General features: G+C 46.6%; 1 protein-coding gene across 1 annotated transcript in view; it reads left to right on the forward strand.

Moving 5' to 3' along the window:
* The window catches only part of IDUA (alpha-L-iduronidase), a 2,362,715-nt gene that overhangs the window by 1,825,843 nt on the left and 513,166 nt on the right, over positions 1-23,706 (forward strand). The window contains exon 10 of the mRNA XM_086961811.1: positions 22,512-22,633. Within this exon, the coding sequence (XP_086817937.1) occupies positions 22,512-22,633 (122 nt within the window). The remainder of the gene's footprint in view (positions 1-22,511; positions 22,634-23,706) is intronic.

Raw genomic sequence — 23,706 nt, forward strand, 5'->3', positions numbered from 1 at the left:
ACCAGAGGCTCAAGCCAGAATCCTAAACCTTCCTTTTTCAGGCACATCTCTTTTTGGAGCAAGTGCGGATGAGGAGATGCAACGGATGAAGACCGAGTTGGACACCCTCAAAGCGGTGGGTCTCGAGAAGAAAAAGGAATTCAAGAAGAAATTCCGTTCGAACAACAAAGGTTCTTCAAAGCAGAGGGTTCAAACCCCTCACTGGCAGAAAGGCCAGAACCAGCAGGGCCAACAAAAGTCACAGTACAAAGGCAAAGGCAAATCCAAGGGAAATGGGAATCAGCGCCAAGGCAACAACTTCAATAAATCTCAGCAGAAGCAATGAGTCTTCACTTCCCCCAGCGCCGTTACCCACTCCAGTGGGGGGAAGCATTGCGCATCACAGGACAGAGTGGCAGGCCATTACAAAAGATCAATGGGTGTTGTCTACTCTGCAGAATGGGCACTGTCTTCGTTTCCATCGTCTACCTCCACCCGTTTCCCCGATGTCAACATCAAGCCACCAGCTACAAAGGTTAAAGACAGAAGTAGCGACACTCCTCGAAAAAGAAGCCATCGAGAGAGTTCCGGTGTCCCAAAGGGGGAAAGGAGTGTACTCGAGGTACTTTCTGGTCAGAAAGAAGGGCCAAAAGGAAGAATACAGGCCCATTCTGGACTTGAGAACACTCAATCTACATGTCCGAAAAGAAAAGTTTCGCATGTTGGCGCTTCACCAAATATATCCACATCTCAGGCAGGGGGATTGGATGTGTTCGATGGACCTTCAAGATGCGTACTTCCATATACCAATACGGCAAGATCACAGGAGATTCCTTCGATTCCGGGTGGGGACCTCTCACTACCAGTTCAAAGTCCTTCCGTTTGGGTTGAAGTCGGCTCCCAGGGTGTTCACGAAGTGTGTCGCAGTGGTGGCGGCAGCTCTACGCCGCAGGGGAGTCTTCGTGTACCCATACTTAGACGATTGGCTGTTGAAAGGTCCAACTCCAGACAATGTAAGGAATCAATTCCAGACATGCATAGAACTTTGTCAGCGTCTAGGACTGCATGTCAACTACAGCAAGTCTGTCTTACAGCCCACTCAGAGGATCCACTTCCTAGGAGCTCTGCTAGACTCCGAAGTAGGAAAAGTGTTTCCTTCGGATGAGAGACAGTTTTCGATAGCCCTCAAGTGCCAGCAAGTTCTTCTCCACAGGTCCCAGAAAGTGCGGAAGATAGCCTCACTCTTGGGGTCGATGGCTTCCTGCATCTTCCTAGTTCCGAACGCCAGACTTCGGATGCGTCCTCTTCAGCAGGATCTGGAGGACAAATGGGACCAACACTCAGATCGATGGGATGATCGGATCACTTTGTCGGAGGTAGCTCAATCTTCCCTCCAGTGGTGGACGAAGAAACAGAACATGCAGGTGGGAGTTCTCTTCCATCAACCTCCTCCAACACAAACGATCATCACAGATGCATCATTACAAGGATGGGGGGCGCACATGGGACCCCTACAAGTGCAGGGTCTGTGGTCTCCCAAGGAAAGCACTTATCATATCAACTTGCTGGACTTGAGAGCGGTTCACCTGGCTCTCAAAGCGTTCCTTCCCTCGCTTCAAGAGAAAATGGTTCTAGTACAGACGGACAACACCACCACGATGTACTATTTAAACAAGCAGGGAGGAACATGCTCAAGGACTCTGTCTCTGGAAGCTCAGCGCATCTGGCATTGGCTTCTGGCTCGCAAGTTGTCCGTTCAGGCAGTCCACCTCCCAGGAGAGCAAAACGTGAGGGCGGACGCACTAAGTCGGCACTTCAAAGACAAAGAAGACTGGGTTCTCAACGACGAAGTGCTAGACGACATTTTCCAGTCTTGGGGTCGTCCTTCAATAGATCTCTTCGCGGACGACGAAAATACCAAATGCCCAAGCTTCGCCTCCAGGTTCTATCGACCAGGAACGAGAGGGAATGCTCTTTTAATCGACTGGTCAGGGCAGTTTGTGTACGCCTTTCCACCCCTTCCGCTGATCCCGAAGGTGGTGAGCAAGCTGAGCCACTCGTGCACAACGATGATCCTGATTGCCCCCGACTGGCCGAGACAATGGTGGTACACGGACCTACTTCACCTATCAGTGTCTCCTCACACGAGGCTTCCATGCAGGCAGGACCTGTTGTCGAAGATGAACGGGAGGATTCAACATCCCAACCTTCCGTCACTGAACTTGGCAGCATGGCTCCTGAGGTCATTCAGTACGGTCATCTAGGACTGCCACAGGACTGCATGTCTATTCTGAAAGAAGCACGACGTCCTTCCACGAGACATTCTTATGCATGCAAGTGGAAGAGATTCTATATGTGGTGCATGCAGAATGGTCACAATCCGGTAAAGAGTCAGGAAGAAGCAGTTCTCCCATACTTGTTGTACCTGACTAAAGCAGGTTTGAAGTTTAACTCCATTAAGGTGCATTTAGCCGCTATTACAGCTTATAGGCGATCACCTTCACAGACTTCTTTTTTTCAGCTTCCAGCAGTAAAAGATTTCCTGCAGGGTCTAAAGAAGGTGTACCCTCCTGTACGGCCTCCTCCTCCGCCTTGGAAGCTGAACCTAGTCCTATCAAAATTGATGGGCCCTCCTTTTGAGCCCATTCATAAAGCTACTTTACAGCATATTTCCTGGAAAGCGGCTTTTTTGATAGCGATTACGTCAGCCCGTATGGTGAGCGAAATTCAGGCCCTATGTACTAAAGAACCGTATACAGTCTTTCATTTGAACAGAGTGGTGCTTAGAACGCATCCTTCTTTCCTGCCGAAAGTGGTATCTGATTTTCATGTCAATCAGTCTATCTCTTTACCCACTTTCTTTCCTAATCCCTCTACTCAAGCTGAGAGGGCGTTACACTCTTTGGACCTGAAAAGGGTTTTAAAGTTCTATCTGGACAGGTCCAAGTCTATTCGACATTCTGATCAATTGTTTGTTAACTACGGATCGATCAGAACTGGTCATGCAGCCTCGAAACGTTCTATCTCCAGGTGGATCGTTTCGTGTATCAAGCTTGCTTACCAATTGGCGCAGAAGCCTTTAGGGGGTACTCCTAAGGCGCATTCTACTAGAGGTAGAGCAGCCACGGCGGCTTACCTGCAAGATGTGCCCATGTCTGAGATTTGTAAAGCGGCGACCTGGAGGTCTGTCCATACATTTACCAGACATTACTGTCTCGATTCTGACACGAGAGCAGATACCCAGGTGGGCCAGGCCTCCCTGAGGAATCTGTTTAACAGCTGAAGATTTGGCTGTTATGATTTGGTTGGGTCACGTACTTCTCATTTACCTGCAGGTGGTTGATGGGCTTGCTATTCTATTCAGTGCTTATGACTATTGATGAGGATCCCCTGGAAGAGAAGGATAAGTTACTTACCTGTAATCCTAGTTCTCTTCCAGGGGTATCCTCATCAAAGTTATAAGCAACCCACCCGCCTCCCCAGGTAAATGAGATTTGGTACTATTTCAATCTTGTGGTTTAGCCCTGTCTTCAGGGTTGTGCAAAGAACAACTGACCTAACTGTCACCCCTGAGGCATGATGGGAAGCCTGGGGTCATGGCTGCCTTAAAGGCACGGTGCCAGTTTTTGTTGAAAATGGTTTCATTTTCTATGATATTGTTTTGCAATGCAGCCTGAGGGCTAAAAATGTCTATTTATAAGCAATTTTCAGGATTTATGAGTGGTTTGACTCATTAAAACACAAAGTTCAAGGGTTTTTTGACCTAATGTGTTTTTTGTTTCCTTACTAATTGCAGTACATGTATATGTGTTTACATTGTTTTAGCCTCAGTTTTGGAGCTGCATTGATGTGAGAAAAATGATATATGTACATACATATATGTGGAGCGAGATATATGTGTTTTTATACATATATATTTTTATATTGTTTCCGGGGTCCCGCACATGGGCGGGAATATTCAGTGCTTATGACTTTGATGAGGATACCCCTGGAAGAGAACTAGGATTACAGGTAAGTAACTTATCCTTGTCAAGCAAAAAAGGGGATGGGGCTTTGAGGGCCGCACAGAGAGTCAAGTTCCTACTGTTTGTGTAGTATGGGTGCAAATGGTCTGGGATACAACCCCCTAGATCCCAACATAAAACAAACAGATATTTGTTTTATACATTAAACTTCTCAATTTGACCTCGCACACCAGAAACAATATAATGAACACAATATTAGTGCTTGTTAAACATTTGTTTTGTGACAAAGATGGAATCCAACAGTTCTCCCAAGAAAAGTCCAAGTCAATTTTCTTCGTTTTATTCTTTCTTTTGTTATTCAAAATTTGCAGATAAAAATAGCCAACGCGTTTCGTCCGAAACCGGACTTCTTCAGGGCTACATTTAAAAAAGATACAAAAGTATATATAAGTATGTGTATAAATACAAAAGTACGTGCACAGATAGATAAACCATACAATTTAAGCACAGAGAAACATTTATAATATACCAGACAAATTGAAATGTACAATATACAAGAAAGAGGACTTGGATCAAGTTTGTCTAAATTCCAGGGAGAACATGTATTGTCACCAAAATTATTCAAGAGATCCGACAGTATGATGTATACAGAGTATTATTACCTAACCATTTTAAAAGGGATTGCGAAGGAAAGTGACTCCCGAAGTCTAACTTGGGTACACATTTTAATGTTTACATTGTAACTTTTAAGTATAGATGTTTTAAATACCTTAACGCAGTGTATCTTTATGCTACACGTCCCATCCATCTTGAAAGATGTCTGATCAGACGGGGTTCTATAAACAAATATATCCATATTTTAATGAGCATAGTCATATTCATGAACCTATGTTGACAAAAACGACATTGATATCTACACAACTAAAAACTAGTTTTAGTGAGATCCGAGTCAATATCTAATTGTTGTCCCAATCTCTAGTGCTATTTGTAAGAATATATTTTCTTAAGGAGCAATTGAAAGGCCAAGAACGACCTCCCTAGTTAAAAACCCTAAAGTTAATCTTTTGGGGAACAAACCATGTTGATCACAGAGATGGATAGTGAAAACTTACTTTAGTTGTATAGTTGGCTGGTCAAGTAAATCTTATATCGTCCGTTGGTTATAATCCAGTAGGAAAAGAGAAGAATAAAGTATAAGCCTGAAAGAGGGATTTGTGAAAGATTATGGTGAGAAGTAAGAGCCTATATGTGTTGACAGTAGAAACAACAACTTTTAGTAATCAGAGAATCGCTTTTTTATAGAGTGCCTTATTATACTTATATGAGTCAGTATACAGAGACTGTCAAATTAAATGCCTTTCTGTGCCCATCATCAATGTGGTCCATATCTAGACATATACGATGTTTGGCACTTTATGATTAATAATCACGGCATATGCGAAATTATGTTAAGTGGAACCGTCCCTTGACACATTAAAAAGGCGGCAAACAGAGTCAAATATGTCGACTATGTGAAGTGATCGTCAAAAAATGTGAGATACAACCGATCACATGGTGCATCAGGTACGAGCCTATCTAAAGGGCTTGAAAAGTAACTTATCCTTCACTGTGCTGAGGGCAGAAGAGCTAAAAGTCTTTTCTGTTCCTGAGACTTCTTGAACAGGTGGCAAGCTCTACCTCAAGCCCTTGGAGAAACGCACAAAAGTAGATTGCAGAAAGTTCAGTCCAGTCCTTTCACTGCCCAAGACAGAAGCAGCCACTGTAGGCCAACACAGCAAAGCACACAGCAAAGTGGTAGCTCCTCATCACAGCTTCTCCTGCTCTTCTTCTTGGCAGTCTTCTTGATCCAAAAAAGTTCTAAAGTTCAGGGGTCTGGGCCCCAGTAGTTGTACACAAAGATCCTGTGATCTGTCAGGCAGAGGGTGTCTGTGCCCGTCCGGAACCAGTTTGGCCTTCTCTAGTGTGATTTCCTGGCAGGAGGTGGAGACTGCATTGTCAGAGGCAGGCAAGGCCCTTTGAGGTGCAAGGAAATCTCCTCCCCCTCCCCCCATCGCAACCCAGGTCTAGTCAGACCTTTCCTGACATACCTAGGCTATCTGGAGCCCCTCTGGCTCCTCAACTTCTGTCCTCCAAAACCCAGACAGGCAATCCACATTCCAGCGGAGGCACAAGGGATGACTGAGCAAGAAAATACCTACTTTCTAAAAGTGGTATTTTCAAACCCAGAATGTAAAAATCACCTTCACTAAAATGATGCATCTTTAGATTCTGAGTTCAGGCATACTATACTTCATTTTCCTACCTAATTCCCTGGGCAAGTTACTTTTATAAGATGTTATAAACAAACCTCCCAATCTCTCCTATAGGGAACCGGTAGCCTTGCAATAGTGAAAAATGAAATTAGCTGTAATTCACTATCGGGACATGCCACACACACCTAGGCATGCCACCCCTTTTACATGCACTACACCCTGCCAACAGGGGTACCTTGGGCCTACCATAGGGGTGACTAACATGTAGATAAGGGAAGGTTTAGGGCCTGGCAAGTGGATGCACTTGCCAAGTCGACAAAGGCAGTTGCAAACTGCGCGCAGACTCTGCAATGGCGGGTCTGAGTTACCTTTTTAAGGCTACTTACGTGGGTGGCCCAATCAGTGCTGCAGGCCCCCTAGTAGCAGTTGATTTACAGGCCCTGGCACACTCAATGCACTTTACTAGGGACTAACAAGTAAATCAAATACCCAATCATGGAAACACCAATCCATAACACAATTTACTACTATCTTGTGGAGAAGTGTGGCTCAATGATTAGAGCGGCAGACCCTGATGCAGAGGTCTAGCCCGGGACTAGGGTTCAATTCCCCGCCTCGGCGGGTCTTGAGCTCAAAAAAATTCCACGGACCTGATAATTCTCGCCTCGGTGCCTATTCCAATTATGGAGTCCCACTCTGCAACTCTGGGCAATAGCTTGCTTAATCTCCACAATGGCCCCCACAACGCTAAGGATGCCTGGCCTCCACCTTGGGGGTGCCCAGGAGTGGACGCCTCACAGGGAAAGCCAGGATGGGTTCCACAGCGGTATTCGTACAAGCGCCTTGAGACCCTTGCGGGTGAGTAGGGCGCTATACAAGTATCAATTTACAGGAGCACTTGCACTTTACCACTGATCAGCAGTGAGGGAAGTGCGCAGAAACACTACGCCAGCAAAAACAGAGTCAAAACTGGGAGGGCAGAGAGCTAAAACTCAGGGGAAACACGCCAAAAGATGCCAAGTCTAACACATGTCCCTTCCAGCTGAAAGTAGGGAGAACTAGCCAACCTCCTGGGAGTTCTCTTCACTAAGGCAGAAGAACCTGAACAGACCATCTGCATTGGCGTATTCTGTGCCAGGGCGGTGTTCCACCGTAAAGTCCATTCCCTGTAGGGAGATGGACTACCTCAGCAGTTTTGGATTCTCACCCCTGATTTGCATTAACCATCTGAGGGGCCTGTGGTCTGTCTGAACCCGGAAGTGAGTCCCAAACAGGTAGGGCCCCAGCTTCTTTAGTGCCCAGACCACAGCGAAAACTTCCCTTCCTAAGGCACTTCTAAGGAAGACTACAGGCTGGTCTAGTCCATCTTCGTTCAGCTATGAGAGCACCGTTCCCACACCATGCTCTGAAGCGTCAGTCTACATGACAAATTCCTTGGAGAAGTCGGGTGCTTGAGCACGGGTGCTGTGCACATGGCGACATTCAGGGCATCAAATGCCTTCTGGCAGGACTCTGTCCAGATCACCTTCTTGGGCTGCTTCCTGGAAGTCAGCTCGGTTAAGGGGGCAACAATGGTGCCATAACCCTTAACGAATGTCAGGTAGTACCCGGTGAGTCCTAAAAAGGCCCTCACCTCTGTGTGGGTCTAGGGGGGCTCCCAAGCCAGAATGGTGTCAATCTTGGGTTGTAGGGGCACCACCAGGCCTCTTCCTACTTGGTGTCCCAAGTACACCACAGAACCCTGCCCGATCGGGCACACACTGGCCTTGATCATGAGGCCTGCTCTCTGCAGCGCCTTGAACACTTCACCGAGGTGCTGCAAGTGCTCTTACCAGATGAAACTGAACACTGCAATGTCATCGAGGTAGGCTGCACTGAAATCCTCCAGCCCCGCCAACACCTGGTTGACCAATCTCTGAAAAGTGCCAGGAGCATTCTTCAACCCAAAAGGCATCACCCGAAACTGCTAATGTCCTTCTGGGGTTGAAAATGCTGACCTCTCCTTGGCCACATCGGTTAAGGCAATCTGCCAGTACCCAGACATTAAATCAAATGTGCTGAGGAACTTTGCAGCTCCCAACCGATCAATGAGCTCATCAGCTCTGGGGATGGGGTGGGAGTCAGTCCTGGTGACGGCATTGAGCCCACGGTAGTCCACACAAAACCGCAGTTTCGGAGTGGCACCGGGTGCAGCAGCCTTTGGGACCAAGACCACTGGGCTAGCGCAAGGACTGCTGGAAGTCTCGACCACCCCTAACGCCAACATCTTGGAGACCTCCTCTTTGATGCTGGCCTTGACTCTGTCAGTCGACTTGTAAATCTTGTGCTTCACAGGTGGGCTGTCACCAGTGTCCACTTCAAGGGTACACCAGTGAGTAACACCGGGGGCCAGGGAGAACAGTGGGGCCTACTGTCCAAACAACCGGTGACAGTCGCTCTGCTGCTCTGCTGCTCTGCAGTCAGTGTAGGGGAGAGGATCACACCTTCCACTGACCCATCACCTTCCTTTGCAAACAGGATGTCAGGGAGAGGCTCACTTTCCACTTCTACCCCGTCATCTGTCACCAAGAGCATGCTCACTTCGGACCTCTTGAAGTGGGGTTTGTGGTGGTTCACGTGGAGGACCCTCAAAGGCTTCCTGGGAGCCTGCAAATCCACCAGGTGGGTGACATCACTTTTGCACTCCACCACCTCAAATGTCCCAGTTCACTTGTCCTACAAGGAACAAGGTTCCACTGGGGCCATGATCCATACTTTTTGTCCAGGTTGAAATTCGACCAGAGTGGCATTCTGGTCATACCACTTCTTCATTTCTTCCTGGCTTGCTTCCAGGTTCACATGAGCGAGTTTCCTGAAGCGGTCAGTTTGGTTTCGGAAGGCCAGCATGTAACTAAACACATTCCTGGGAGCTGCCTCCCAGCCTTCCTTCTCCAAACTTAGAGGTCCTCTCACAGGGTGACCATACAGGAACTCAAAGGAGCTGAACCCAAGAGACTTCTGCGGTACCTCCCTGTATGCAAAGAGAAGGCACGGAAAGAGGAGGCCCCACTTACGCCTCATGGATTATGTTTGACCCTTAATCATGCCCTTCAAGGTCTGGTTGAATCTCTCTACCAGACCGTTACCTTGTGGGTATTAAGGAGTGGTGAACTTGTATGTCACACCACACTCCTTCCACAGAGATTTCATATACTTAGATCTGAAGTTAGTCTCCCTTTCAGAAGCCACCTCTCCGGGGAACCCAACTCGGGAATAGATTCCCAATAACACCCAGGCAACCACTGGCGCCGTCGTTGTCCTGAGAGGGATTGCCTCTGGGTACCAGGTGGCATGGTCCATCAAGACCAGGATGTACCTGTTGCTCATGGCGGTCTTGGGATCCAGTGGCCCCACAATGTCCATCCCTACCCTTTCAAAGTGCGTTCCAACAACTGGAAACGGTTGGAGAAGAGCTTTGACCTTCCTCCCACTCCTACTACTAGTCTGGCAAGTTTGGCAGGACCGGCAATGTCCATCTGACTGCCTTTGCATTAGGGGCCAGAAGAAGTGGGTGACAACCCTGTCAAAGGTCTTGCCAAAGTCACGTCATGAGCCAGAACCAGTAGGAGGTCCTGAAACGCTGGGGTACCACCAGCACACAGGCTGACCAGGCTCACCGACCTTAGGCTCACTATACAGGCGATCATTCTCCCAGTAGATCCAATGTGATCCGGACTGATCACCAGCTGCCTGGTCTGCAGCCTGCCACCACAGACCCTCTAGAGAAGGGCACTCTTTCTGCTCCTTGCAGAATTCCTCCCTGGTGGGACCCGTTCTTGCTGCCAATGGGTCAGCTCCGAGATTTTCCCCAGTTCAGCTACCTGCTCTCCTGTAGGCACTGGGGTGTCCCTGTCAAGGTCCGCCTCCTTCCGGTTTGTGGGAACTTCAGGGGCCGGTTTCCCGCACCCCTTGCCCTTTCTCTTGGCAGGGACCTGGGCCACTGTACAGGCTCCAAGTCCTCTTGACCACCTCTCTGGCCTCCTGGCCTCCATTGATCGAGTGGACACGCAGGCTTACTCTGGCAACCCAAGCATCTCCAAGTGAGACCTGAGCTCAAAATCCTTCCACAAGGACTGCTCCAGGTCGTTACCTAGCAGACAATCTACAGGCATGGAAGGGCTCACAACCACCCTCAAGGGACCTGAGACCCCCCCCCCCACTCGTAGGGTACCTGCGCCACCAGACACTGGCGCTCTGAATTGTCTACCGAAATTACTTGGTGGAATGCCCCGGGTCTACCTGCTTCTCAGAGACCAGGTGACATCGAACTGGGGTCACACTGGCTCCGGTATCTCTGAGAGCCTCTATCCTTTTCCCATTGATGGTCACCCAGGTGCTGTATTTCTTTGTGTTAGGGGGCACCTGGTTTCCTGGGACCATCTCACTGTCCCCTAGTGAGACGAGGGTCATTTCTGCGGCGTCCCCACCCTCCTGTGGGTACTCCTCCTCCCCCCCAAGCACGACATCAGCCAACACTTTGGACTGCCCACCGGTGGGTGGCTGAGCCCCGTTGAGCACCTGGGTCCCCCTTAATGTGCCCCACCTGGTCACATGCAAATCTCTTGCAGGGCCGGTCTCAGCAGGCTTTCCTAATGAGACCCCTTATTTCTTATCTCCGGGGGGATGGGAACCTTTACCCTGAGTGTTAGTTTGGGGCCCTTAGAGCACTCCTGTGCTTTACCCTTGCCCCCCCACTTTTCTGCTGGAGACCCTGCCCACCTTTGGCTAAGTCTCCCCCAAACGCTTTCTTGTAGACCCTGGTACTCACCCAGCGGTCCGCCTCCATAGCAAGCTTCCTAGGGTCACTCAGCTTACTGGCAATTTGGTGCTGGCGCAGATCTGCAAAACATAGACTAGACAAGTGCTCCCATGCAATGAAATCATAGAGCCCCTGAAAATCTGCCACATTACTGCCCTTCACCCAGCCATCCAGTGACCAGCAAAACACATCCACACATTCCAACCAAGTGTTGGCATCAGACTTCTTACTGGACCTGAACTGATCCCTGTACTTTTCAGGAGTAAGGCCATACTTAGTGAGATGGGCGTCCTTCATGTCTGGATAGGTGAGGTGATACCTCTTACCCAAAGCTAGTAAAGTATTCCTTGCTTCTTCTGTGAATAGAGGCCACAATCCTACTCCCCACTTCTCCTCAGGGACCCCATTCATGTGGAATGCTGCCTCGTACCCCTGAAACCACCTTTGTATGTCATCCCCCTTCTTGAATTCTTTGCCTACATTCTTAGGGATGTGCACAGTTCTGTCTGCCTATCTTGACCGGTTGCTGCCACCATCTGAGCTGGCTCTACTCCTCTGATCCAGCTCCTTTATCCTGTTCTTGTGATCTAACATCATCCTTTTCTCTTCCATAGCAAACTTAAGCTTCTCCAGTTCTACTGCCACTCTCCTTGCTTCCCGCTTGTCCTCCAGCTCCTCTGGGGACAGGCCACTGCTGCCTTGCCTGGAGGGTTCCCCCCTTCCCAAAAGCACATCCACTCTAGAAATAGGCTCCTCCACTGAGATCACCAGACTGTTCACTGACATGTCTGGCTGCTACTCAGGCCCTCAGCTTCTTTTGTAGCTCGTCGTTCCTAGTGAGGCCTCTGACTTGGACTTTTAGGTTTTTGCAAATTGATTTCAATTCCCTAACATTTTAGGCTTCCAATCTATCCTCCTCAAAGGCAATTTCCAGGGATGCAACGGATGATGCTCTTGATTCCGGTATGATGAACTAGCAAGTCCAAACAGGCAAGATCAAAAATAGGCCAAAAATAAAAACGACGGTAGATTGTACCCATATTGCTCCATATAAGCTGTGTTCGCTATGTCTTCACAGTGGACCCATCTATCGATTTATCAAAATACTGTCCCATGTCTTTTCTTTTATGCTCAATGAAAATGTTTAAGAAAAAAAGAACCAGTATGTGGCACATAATGGTCTGCGATATGGTGGTAGTGCACACCAATCACTGTAAGTCAAGTGCAAATGCAAGTCCTATCCTCACCCCTGACAACTAATGTTAGAAATGGGGACATCTAGTTGGCAAGGGCTTGCACCTTTGTCCAAATAGGGACCCTTCTTCCTAGTTAGGATAAGGGAGTTACACTCCTAAAATAACCCCTGCTCACCCCCTTAGTAGCTTGGCATGAGCAGTCAGGCTTATCTTAGAGGCAGTGTGTAAAGCATTTACACATAACCAACAGTAATACAGTGTAAGCACAACCAAAGGACACCACCCCAGTTCAGAAAAATATCCACTATTTATATACAAGACCAAAAACAATAAAAATCCACCATACAGTACCTAAAAATCTACAGTTATCAAAATACGCTTTAAAAACTGTTCCTTGTTGTCGATAGCTCCGTCTGGGGCTATTGCAGCGTCGTGAGCAAACAAATCCAAACACTTTTGGCTGACCGCAGCGTCGCGGCCCAGCTACGGTGTCGGAAAGACCCGCATATAGTACCTTTTAGAAATGCGGGCGCCGGCAACCTCTAGTGGAGTTTCCGAATACACAGCGTCCGCAGGCGTTGGTTCCGGAGGTCGGTGCAGGAGTCTTCGGGGCCCTCGATGTCACACGCGTTGCAGGTTGATCTCCTCTCTGTTGAAGTCAGGAGCCCTCAGGTTGCGGTGCGAGCAGCGGCTCTGTGGCGGCATCAGATGGCAGCATCGGTGAGACCAGGGTCGCGGTGCGAGATGAAGGCGGTGCTCGTCAAGGTGCTAGCAGGTCACGGTGCAAGCAGCGGCGTAGTTGTTGCTGAAGCGCTGTTGTTGGCTGACGAACTGGAGTCGATGGTGCAGGCGTCGGTAGGCCAAGGCTGCGGTGTGGGCCCTCGAACAACAGGGCAAGCAGCGGAGTCAATGTCAGCAGGGAGCGTTGTCGTCTGGTATACCAAGACATCGTCGTGAAGCGAGGCGGTGCAGATTGCGGTGCCCACAGGTCGCGGTGCGAGCAATGGCTCCTTGGCTGCGTTAGCAGGCGTCGTCAGTGAGGCTAGGGTCACGGTGCAGCATTGCAGCGGTGCCCTCTGCGGTGCAGTCAGTACACGGAGTCGGCAGCAGCGTCTTCGACGTCGTTGAGTTGCTTTTTTTCTGTTGCAGTACAAAACACACAGTTCCCAGTACTGAGGGTAGAAGAGCTCGAAGTCTTTGCTGTTCCGGAGACTTCTTGAACAGGGGGCAAGCTCTACCTCAAGCCCTTGGAGAAACTCACAAAAGTAGATTGCAGAAAGTTCAGTCCAGTCCTTTCACTGCCCAAGACAGAAACAGCCACTGTAGGCCAACACAGCAAAGCACACAGCAAAGTGGTATTCATCCTCACTGCTTTTCCAGCTCTTCTTTTTGGCAGTCTTCTTGATCCAAAAAAGTTCTAAAGTTCAGGGGTCTAGGCCCCAGTAGTTGTACACAAAAAAACTTTGATCTGGCAGGCAGAGGGTTTCTGTGCCCGACCAGAACCAGTTCTGCCTTCTCTGGTGTGATTTCCTGGCAGGAGGTGGAGACGGCATTGTCAGAGGCAGGCCAGTCCCCTTGAGGTGCAAGGAAATCTCCTCCACCTTCCCTCATCGCAGCGCAGGTCTATTCAGCCCTTTCCTGACCTTCCTAGACAATCTGGAGCCCCTCTGGCTCCCCAGCCTTCTGTCTTCCAAAACCCAGACAGGCAATCCACATTCCAGCAGAGGCACACGGGATGACTGAGCAAGAAAATACCTACTTTCTAAAAGTGGTATGTTCAAACCCAGAATGTGAAAATCACCTTCACTAAAACATGCATCTTTAGATTCCGAGTTCAGGTATGCTTTACTTCATTTTCCTACCTAATTCCCTGGGCCAGTTACGTTGATAAGATGTTATAAACAAACCTCCCATTCTCTCCTATAGAGAACCGGTAGCCTTGCAATAGTGAAAAAACAAATTGGCTGTAATTCATTATCGGGAAATGCCACACACCCGTGAATGTCCCCCCTTTCACATACACTGCACCCTGCCCGCAGGGGTACCTTGGGCCTACCTTAGGGGTGACTAGCATGTAGAAAAAGGAAGGTTTAGGGCCTGGCAAGTGGGTGCACTTGCCAAGTTGACATGGCAGTTGCAAACTGCAAGCATACTCTGCAATGGCGGGTCTGAGTTACCTTTTTAAGGCTACTTACGTGGGTGGCCCAATCAGTGCTGCAGGCCCACTAGTAGCAGTTGATGTACAGGCCCTGGCACACTCAGTACACTTTACTAGGGACTAACAAGTAAATCAAATGCCCAATCATGGAAACACCAATCCATAACACAGATTACCACAGGAGCACACTACCACTGATCAGCAGTGAGAAAAGTGCCCAGAAGCACTACACCAGCAAAAACAGAGTCAAAACTGGGAGGGCAGAAAGCCAAAACTCAGGGGAAACATGTCAAAAGATGCCAAGTCCAACAGTCCCCCTTTAGGCCTAGCAGCAGGGGAGGGTACTGCCTCAAGCCAATAGGATGAAAATCCCTCGAAATAAATAGGGGCTACACACCATGTTTCCTGTAAACAAATTACATGAAGGTCACTAATAAAGTCGGACCATCCTAATGTACTCTGATTGCTTGTATATTCTTCAATGTTCCTTGACGCAATTTTATACCCTCTCTCCATTACACAACCAGAGTTACTAATAGATGGTGTTTTATACTGTTTATCGCACTGACAATTATTGTCCACAGAGTTGTATTCTACATACAAAGGTTCAATAATTTGAGTGTTACCAGACAGCGGTTCTTCATTAGGGTTAGCACCTGAGTAGGTCTTGTCTGGATCATCTATCTTGTCCCTCGAAGTAATGACCTCAATCTCAGATGTATGCCCCGAATCCTGACAATCATCCTGCAGGTAGCTCAGTGCTTGCAACCTATTTGATATTGACAAAGGCAGACTGGGTTGGAGTTCTTTGCCTGACCCCTTCAGTGGATAACCAACCTCCCCCTCAGTATGCTGGTTATACCTTCCTTGCCTTTAAAAGAAACCCAAAGGCTGGAGTGATATATTCTGATCCATCAGAAATGGGGGGATTACCCTGGCTAGGGCTTCCCTCACCGAGTTTGGGTCTCTAAAATTAATAATAATACAATCCCCTTTAAGGTTCTTCCTCACAGGGCTGACCCAGCTCACTCTCCTAATTATTCAAATTTGTCCTGCTCCTGCGACTGGCTGTTCCCGTAGAGCCAATGTACCACTCTATTCTTCAAGGAATCATGGGTTTCTAAATGACTAGGTATCAGGGAGGACATCAGCTAGGACTGCCACATATGGGCAGCATTCTGGGGCAAATTTATCGAAACCTGAGCTCCAACACTATAGGCACCATTGTTCCCCACTGGTTTATTTATTAAGAACTGCAACTCAAGGCAAGGTATGTCGATGTGTTTAGGATGTAGTTTGTTCCCTGGGGTCTGCTGTGCGGTTGGCCTAATATTATCCAAAGAAGCAGATACAGACTTGTGGCCCCTGTAGTTTGGCTCAGTAACAGTGATGACCCCTCCACTCTTCTCCATTAGGCATTTACTTGACCCATTATTTAATGCCAATAGAAGAGGTGTTATAGTAGATGGTAATTACAACTGTATCATTCCCCCTCATGATACCTCTGGAAGGGTTGCAAATTGAGCTAACTTTTCTCTCATTGGGGCTTACAGATCATCCATTCTAATTATTATTCTGGCTACTGATGGGCCAGTTGTGTCTCTGCGAGGATACTTGGGTCATTAACAACCTCTGGGAGTCTCTTGTTAGCCCTTGTATGGGCTTTCGAGCCACCAGCCACCTTTATGGCCTTCTTACACTTTCTTTTCCTTTTTGGTGTAGAGGGGCAGGAAGTAATAAAGGAATCCTCTGGGCTCAGAGAGGGGGGTAAAGAGCCGGACCTTGGACACCACAAGGGTAAAGAGCCCGCTCTAGCTGCGACTCCTGTGCTAGGGGTGGGCCAATGTCAGCCGTGGATGACCCATCCCCCTCCATTCCTAAATTCAAAGAAAAACGTTGTTCCACCTTGTCTATATCTTTAGAATATTTTTTTTAATTTGCACAATTAATTAAAATCATTGCAATATGTACAAAAACGAATTAAAAGCACTTTCCAAGATCTATTAAAAAGAGGAATTCATGGTAGCAGAGGGGCTCATAACTGGCAAGGCAAAGATTCTTGGCGCTCGTCTGCTGGTAGCACAGAATTGATCTTGGACATATATTTTACAAAATGGGCGGCCATCTGAGCTGAGTCGCCCTTCATACACTCCTCTAGAGCTTTATGGCATGTCCAGGTTGAAACAAGGTTCCCTCCTGGTGAGCCTTCCCCTAACCTGACTACTCCCTTAAACAAGAGGAGTATGGAAGGAGAGAGTTCCATCAGGATCATTTCTTGGAATATTGCAGGTATCCAACATAAAATTGAGACCCCGGAATGGTGTGACTTTATAGATTCTTATGACATTGTACTGTTACAAGAGACATGGTCAGTGTCACCAGTGTTTCGCCTGGGATTCTTAAACTTTCATGTGCCCGCGAAAAAGAATGCAAAGGGACGCCCTTCGGGGGGTTTAATTATATGGATACGGCAAGCTCTGCAATGCACCATTAAGCAGAACCTCATTTCTAACAGCGACCTACTTTCTATACTGCTTACTTGTAACGATGGTTGCAAGTTGGCAATATACAACATCTATGCTAGGGGGACCCCAGGGGGTATACCCTCAGACATAGTAGTAGATCTAGACGCTGACCTAGAGAAGTTATCCACCCAGTATAACATCTTAGTAGGAGGAGACCTAAATACAACATTTGAACCTCTAGGTTGTGAGGACAATGATCTGACATACGAAGAAGACACCAAATGGGGAATTCCTCAGTTAGACATTCCAGTGGTTAAAAAATGGACACAAGTAGCTATCCAGGTGAAAAGCTTATGCCTAGCCAGAGGATTGAGGGCAGCAAATGGCCGCACTCCCTCTGATGCTCAGGGTAGGCATACCTTTGATAACCTAAGATCAAGTAGTAGAATTGATTATATTCTGATAGATGTTAGAGTCTGGAACAAAGTGATCGATATGCAGGTCATATCTAGGCTGGAGAGTGATCACAATCCTTTGTCTTTAATATTCAACCTAGAACAAAAAATAATGACAGAAAATTTAGCTAGTAACCTTATGACTTCAGATATTGTTTCAACAAACAACGTTCGTCATGTTAGATGGACAACTTTAGTAGCCAATGCAGAGGATAGGCAGGTCCTTGAGGGGCTAGTTATGGATGAAGTTGCCAGACTGCAGGTTTTAATGAATGATGACAATTTTAAAATGATAATTGAAGAGTCACAGCCAATGTTTTTTGCTAGCATTCAGAAGTTATTCTTGAAAGTGGGCAAGAAGAAGAAGGGTACTGGACAACCCAAAAAAAAGGGTTGGTACGATCAATCATGTAGAGCAGCAAGGCATAACCTTAGTAATGCTCTAAGATCCAAAACGGGAGTTTTGAAAGCCAGGGACGAATATAGGAAAACCCAGGCAAAGGCAAAAAAGCAATGGGATGAGAACCTTTGGTTAGAGCTGAAGAAGGCATGTGCTGACAAACACCAGAAAGAGTTTTGGGCCATATTAAAATGGGGCTCAGGGGGTGTAGCGGAATGCCCAAAAAATCATGTCCCGAAGGAGTCCTGGGTTGACTTCTTTAAACCCCAATATGCTGACAATACAGGCCCCCAGGCAGTCCCTCCTTTAGATAGGATATTTTTTGCAAATGGACCATTCACATTAAAAGATGTACATGAGGCAATGGATGGAGTGACCAGAGGCAGGGCACCAGGCATTGATGGTATACCGGCTGACGTTTTTTTATTAGACAGAGATAACTGGTGTAAATATTTTGTATGGCTTGGGAATGCTATCGCACAGGGGGCAAAGATTCCCCCAACGTGGAAAGGAGCAGAAATCATTCCTGTTTACAAAAAAGGAGATAAGGCTTTAGCAAGCAACTACAGGCCAATCAGCCTCATCGACTGTGCCCAAAAATTGATGGGTAGGCTGGTCCAAAACAAGCTCCAAGCCTGGATTGTTGACAAGGACATTCTTTCACCTTATCAAGCCGGATTTCGCCCTTTAACCAGCTCTGTTGACCAGGTGTTTCACTTTTTAACTTTATATTGGAAAAACGTCACCCTGCTAAATGGTCCCCTGTTCGCTGTTTTTGTAGATCTAAAGGCCGCGTTTGATTTAGTTCCCCGCCAAAAACTTTGGGATGTCTTAAGGGATTTAGGAATAAGCCCGGAACTATTAACTTTGCTTGTAAGACTCCACGAGAACAACTATGCCCGGATTAGGTGGGGAGCCCAGGGGGAGGTCACGGAAACTTTCCCTGTGGAGAGAGGAGTAAGACAGGGCTGTGTCCTGGCCCCCACGCTAGTCTCCCTCTACATAAACGGCATTGTGGATTTTCTGCAGCAAGTTCCAACGGATGCTCCACTACTAGATGGGAAGCGAGTACCAGTTCTTATGTTCGCGGATGATACTCTGCTGGTCTCGCGGACCCCAAGCGGTCTGCAAAAGACAATAAACGCTTTTGGTGAATTCTGTCGGATCCGTGGCTTAGAAATAAATACATCAAAGACAAAATTCATGAACCTGAATCCCACCAAGAAATTCAAGGGGAAAATGGTTTATAACGGGGCTTTTTTGGAAGAAGTGGATGCCTTTACCTATCTAGGCATCTCTCTGAACGCCAGTATGAATTGGAGATCCCACATGGACTTTGTAATGTTAAAATATAATCAGTTGGCAGGGGCAATAGCTAAGAAGTATAAAACTTCATTTACAAAACTAATACAGCCAACATTGGAGATCTACGGCATGAAAGTGCTGGGTGCATGCCTTTATGGGTCAGAACTTTGGGGCTTTACCAACTTGAATGCTCTATCACTGGCAGAAAATAAATTCCTGCTGGGCTTAATCGGAGTCCCACAGAGTACCCCCTCTATCCCCCTCCATTATGATCTGGGGAGGAAAAGGATTGAGGACGTGATCAGACTTCGCCCCCTTTTATATTGGAGGCGTATAAAATCTACCCCGGAACTGAGTCACTATGCTGCTGCCTTATTGGATGTTGACAACTCTGACATCTTCCATAAAGTAGTTTGGTTAAAAGAAGTGAGGAAACTACTTCAAAAATTGCACCTTGAACACTTGTGGACAGTAACTGACCCAGATGACCTTCCTTCAAAGAACACATTAAAAAAGTTATACTGGGAAATGATAAATAATGCCGCATTGGTCTCTAGCCAACCTCCTGCCTTGACATTCAAGTTTTTAGAGATAAAAACTCTCCCCATGTTTGAACAGTACTGGGATATAATCTCCAAGCCTCTAGATAGGAAACTGTTTTTTCAGTTCAGAGTTGGCACCCTGCCCCTAAATGCTTTTACTGTCAAATGGTCCCCTGGTAATGTTAACACATGCTCCCATTGTAAATCTCATATAGAAGACATCTTGCACTTTTTATTCGTATGTCCATTATATGCTGCCCCAAGGAATAGGTGGCTGAAGCCGGCATGTAGAAATCTGGGCACAAGGAGATGTGTCGAGGCTTTCAGGGTCTTGAAATCAAATTGTGCCCCTCAACTTGCAATTGCAGTGGCCAAATTCCTGGGATGGGCTTGGATAATACGCACGCGCACTTTAAAACCCCCATGAATTACATGAACTTCCTTTGGCTTGTGATGATACTTTTTTAAAAATAATGTGTAAATTTTATAGATTCTTATTCGCCAACAATGCACTAATGCATGTTATTTAATATGTTTTTTACTATTAGATTAGTATTTATTATGTTTAGATAGGGATGAAAGCTTTTATGACAATGTTGTCGAATAAAGTATTTAAACTTGACTTGCATGTCCAGTCATTTAGGATCCGCCAATTTGGGCGCAGCCAAAAAGTTTGCAAAGGAAGTAAGGTTCTGCAGATGCACAAGACGTGAATTAAATTATATCTTTAGAGACAACATTAGATGCTTGTACTAGAAAAGAATCAATTGTTGTATGAGGAATATCTGATGCGAGGGGCGCAGCTGTGTGCTTCTGTTTACCCATGTTATCATATGTAGCCGTATTAAACGGGGAGATATAATGTAATCTGCTTCAGGAATTGAATAATCAGATGGGTGGCCAAGGCTTGCAGTTCACAAGATGGCATAACATTTAAGCTAATGCAGACAAATCAGTCATACCAATGCAGTTTTATAAAAAAGGCAATGTGAACCACGTTTCCATTTTCAATATATGTAGTGTCTATTAAATAAAAAATCTTTTTATTAATCATATAATCGATCCATTTTCATAATCAAATATCAGCAAGCGGATATACTTTGGCAGCATCCTGAGTAATAGGTGCAAATATACACGGCACAGATTATAGTCATAACATCTAATACACCTCAGTTTTATTACTCTGTTGTTAAGTCTCCCCCCCCCCCAGGCCCTGTACTTCTCCCATGGGTTCCAGATTTTTTCCCATTTTTTGGGGCATCCTCTGCTTTTGCATGCTACTTTTTCTGCCTGCTTGTACCAGTCTAGGTCCTGCTTCTAATTGGTAAGTCTCAATGGGTCTAGTGCCCCCATGCCCTTGCTGTGTTTCGTTTTGCCACCCCTAGGCCAGCATAAACCCCGTCTTTGTGTGTGTGGGCCACCTAGTTTCTCCCGTGACTCCTAGCAAGTGCCATGGCGCGTCCAGGTGAACCGGCAAGCCTACCACCCTGGCCATTACCCCAACAACTCCTTCCCAGTATCACTGGATCTTAGGACACACCCCAATTATGTGGCAGAAAATGCCGGCCTCCCCACGCCCCCTAGAGCAGAGGTGTATCAGATCTGCCTATCTTATGTTGGAATGTACGGGCAGTATATGACCTATGTAGGATCCTGAGTTGAATTAGCCTGAATCTTGCCCTTATGGCCCCTTCCCTGGGGCTCTGAATCGCTTACCTGCCAGTCATCATCCTCCAACAGTCCCACATCTGACTCCAAGGCTTCCCGTAGCGGGCCCAGAGGGTCTGGGAGGTTGTTAATTAATTTCCGGTATGTGAGTGAAACCGCTTTATCGATCATGGGGTCTAATTTCGACCGGTCCCCAGTGGGGAGCATTCAAGCAGCGACTCCCCCCCTCTGGCACTTGTTGTGGTAAGGCACGTCTCATTTGCAAGTACCAAAACTGCTCTCCGTCACCCATTTGATTTTCTATCTTGAGGTTTGCAAATGTCTCCATGGTTCCATTCCGCCGCACTTCCCAAAGGGTGTATATACCAATAAGGCTCCATCTATGGAATCCTTGTAGGCGTCCCACATCGCCCAGTGCATCACTTTCACATAGTGGTGTTTGTTACGTCAATTTGGATTCCCATCCCACTGGTCTGTTGGCTGTGTGCCACGCTTCAACCACTGTGCGAGTATGGGCAGGCAGGAACCTCACCCCTCTACGGAGGTATAGAGCCTCAAGATACCCTCCGCCCCCAATGATGTATTGGTCAACAATATATGTACAGTCTAAAACAAAGTCCGACCAATGTCCGGGATCATATGTACTTAGACCCCATCAGTATAAAACACAGTACCTTCTTGCTACTTTCCCGGTGGCAGATGTTCAAGGGGTGGCCCGGGCTTAGACGGGCCCGTCCTTGGCCTGGGCTTTTCCCACGTGCCGCTCACGCCACAGGAATGAGACAATCGCTTTATAGTGCAAAGCATCACCAGCTGCAGGAAATGACAAGGCCACCTTCTGGAGCCCTGTGTATGCTGGTTGATGTAGTCCTGGCTGACTGTGACCTCAGAAAGATTCACATTTTTCTGTCATTACCGTGAAACTGAGGTGTCATCCTCCATGGCTGCGGTGCTAGCTGAGGCTGGAAAGAGAATACCTGTCCTGGCAGAGAGCAGGAGGGTCAGACCAGGCAGCAGTCATGTGTACAGCAAAGTTACAAATGATTAGTAGCAGACTTGGGGTCACATACATAAACAGTTTGGTCAACGGTAAGAAGACTATACCTATTCAAATGTAAAATGTACTTTGATGTTTCTTACACAAATGACCATAACATTATATTCATGGTATAATCAGTAACAAGGGCAATCACCATCTCTTATTATGTCTCCCAAACAGCTCTTTAATATGGCACTTAACTTATTATTAAAATTTATCTTTTTTTCTGAAGTTTTTTTGTCTGATTATTCTGCATTTATAACGTTCTGATATATGTTTCTTTCTGAAGGTCTTGTGTATGTAACATATTACATGGATAACAACGTCACCAATCCATATTTGAAATGGCTAAAACTTGGACGCCCTGACTATCCCACCATCAGACAATTTAAGCAAATGAGGTTAGCTGAGGTAAGGCCTTTTGTCTTCTAATTCCCACTATTTTAGTGATAGTCCAACTGGCAATCTATCCTTTACTTCATTAGAATTACATTGGATACATACTTAAGCCTGCACTATAATAGCTAGTAGCAACATTCCATGTATCCTTGGATATTTCATTGTACAGATTCCTTTTTTACAATGTATCACTATTTAAAGATTTGATATTGAGATCCAATTCCCTAGACAACTGAGAATTGTAGATAGAAAGAACAGTAGTGGAGGATTCAGTGTACTGTTGAAAGATAGTGAATGGTTTCACCAGCCAGTGTCAGCTGATCAAGTGAAATTAATTACTTGAAAACTGAAACTAATACCGTATTAACTTTTTAAATGAGAAACAATTATTCATCAAACAATACAAAATTGTGCAGAAAAAGGAGCCATCCTAGCTGGAATTGAAGCGCAGTTGGTGAACACTGAGCTTTAAGCAAAACAGATGAGTATGCAAAGTTCGCTCCAGACACAAGAGACACAGTTTATCAGATGTAAAAGAAATGGAACATTCTATACATAGCTGTTCATTTTTTATTTTGTTTAATTGTGTGTCTATTGATTTTCAATTTTGCATTATGACAGTACACTTCTGGCGATACTAGGTTTTCAATTCTGGGGCAAACAGATGGAACAGCTGACGTGACCCTGTAGGAAGGTCGATATCTGACTATGGTTACCCCCAAACCTTTTGCCTGGTGTTTAGCTGGTTTTTGACTTAGTTGGCCTAGGATCCTGCTATTCAGGGCCCCAGGCTAATTGCTCTCTCCTTAAAATGGACTCCATGTACCTTAGGTGCATATACATTTGGAACTGGTTCACCTTATTGGCCCCTGTAACAGTGTAACATAGGTACCCAGGGCATAGGTGTAGCCAAGGCCTACCAGGGGCTGCAGCATGTATTGTGCCACCCCTGGCCTGGCCTCCATATTTGACACAACTGGCTGATCACTCAGCTGGGGTAAGTGGGTATAATCACCTCTTACTTAGATGTAGTATATCTATATCTAGCCTAACTGGACACATAGTAACCTATAAGTCACTCCTAT

Source organism: Lissotriton vulgaris, chromosome 3_1 (genome assembly GCF_964263255.1).
Source record: "Lissotriton vulgaris chromosome 3_1, aLisVul1.2, whole genome shotgun sequence".
Classification (NCBI taxonomy): domain Eukaryota; kingdom Metazoa; phylum Chordata; class Amphibia; order Caudata; family Salamandridae; genus Lissotriton; species Lissotriton vulgaris.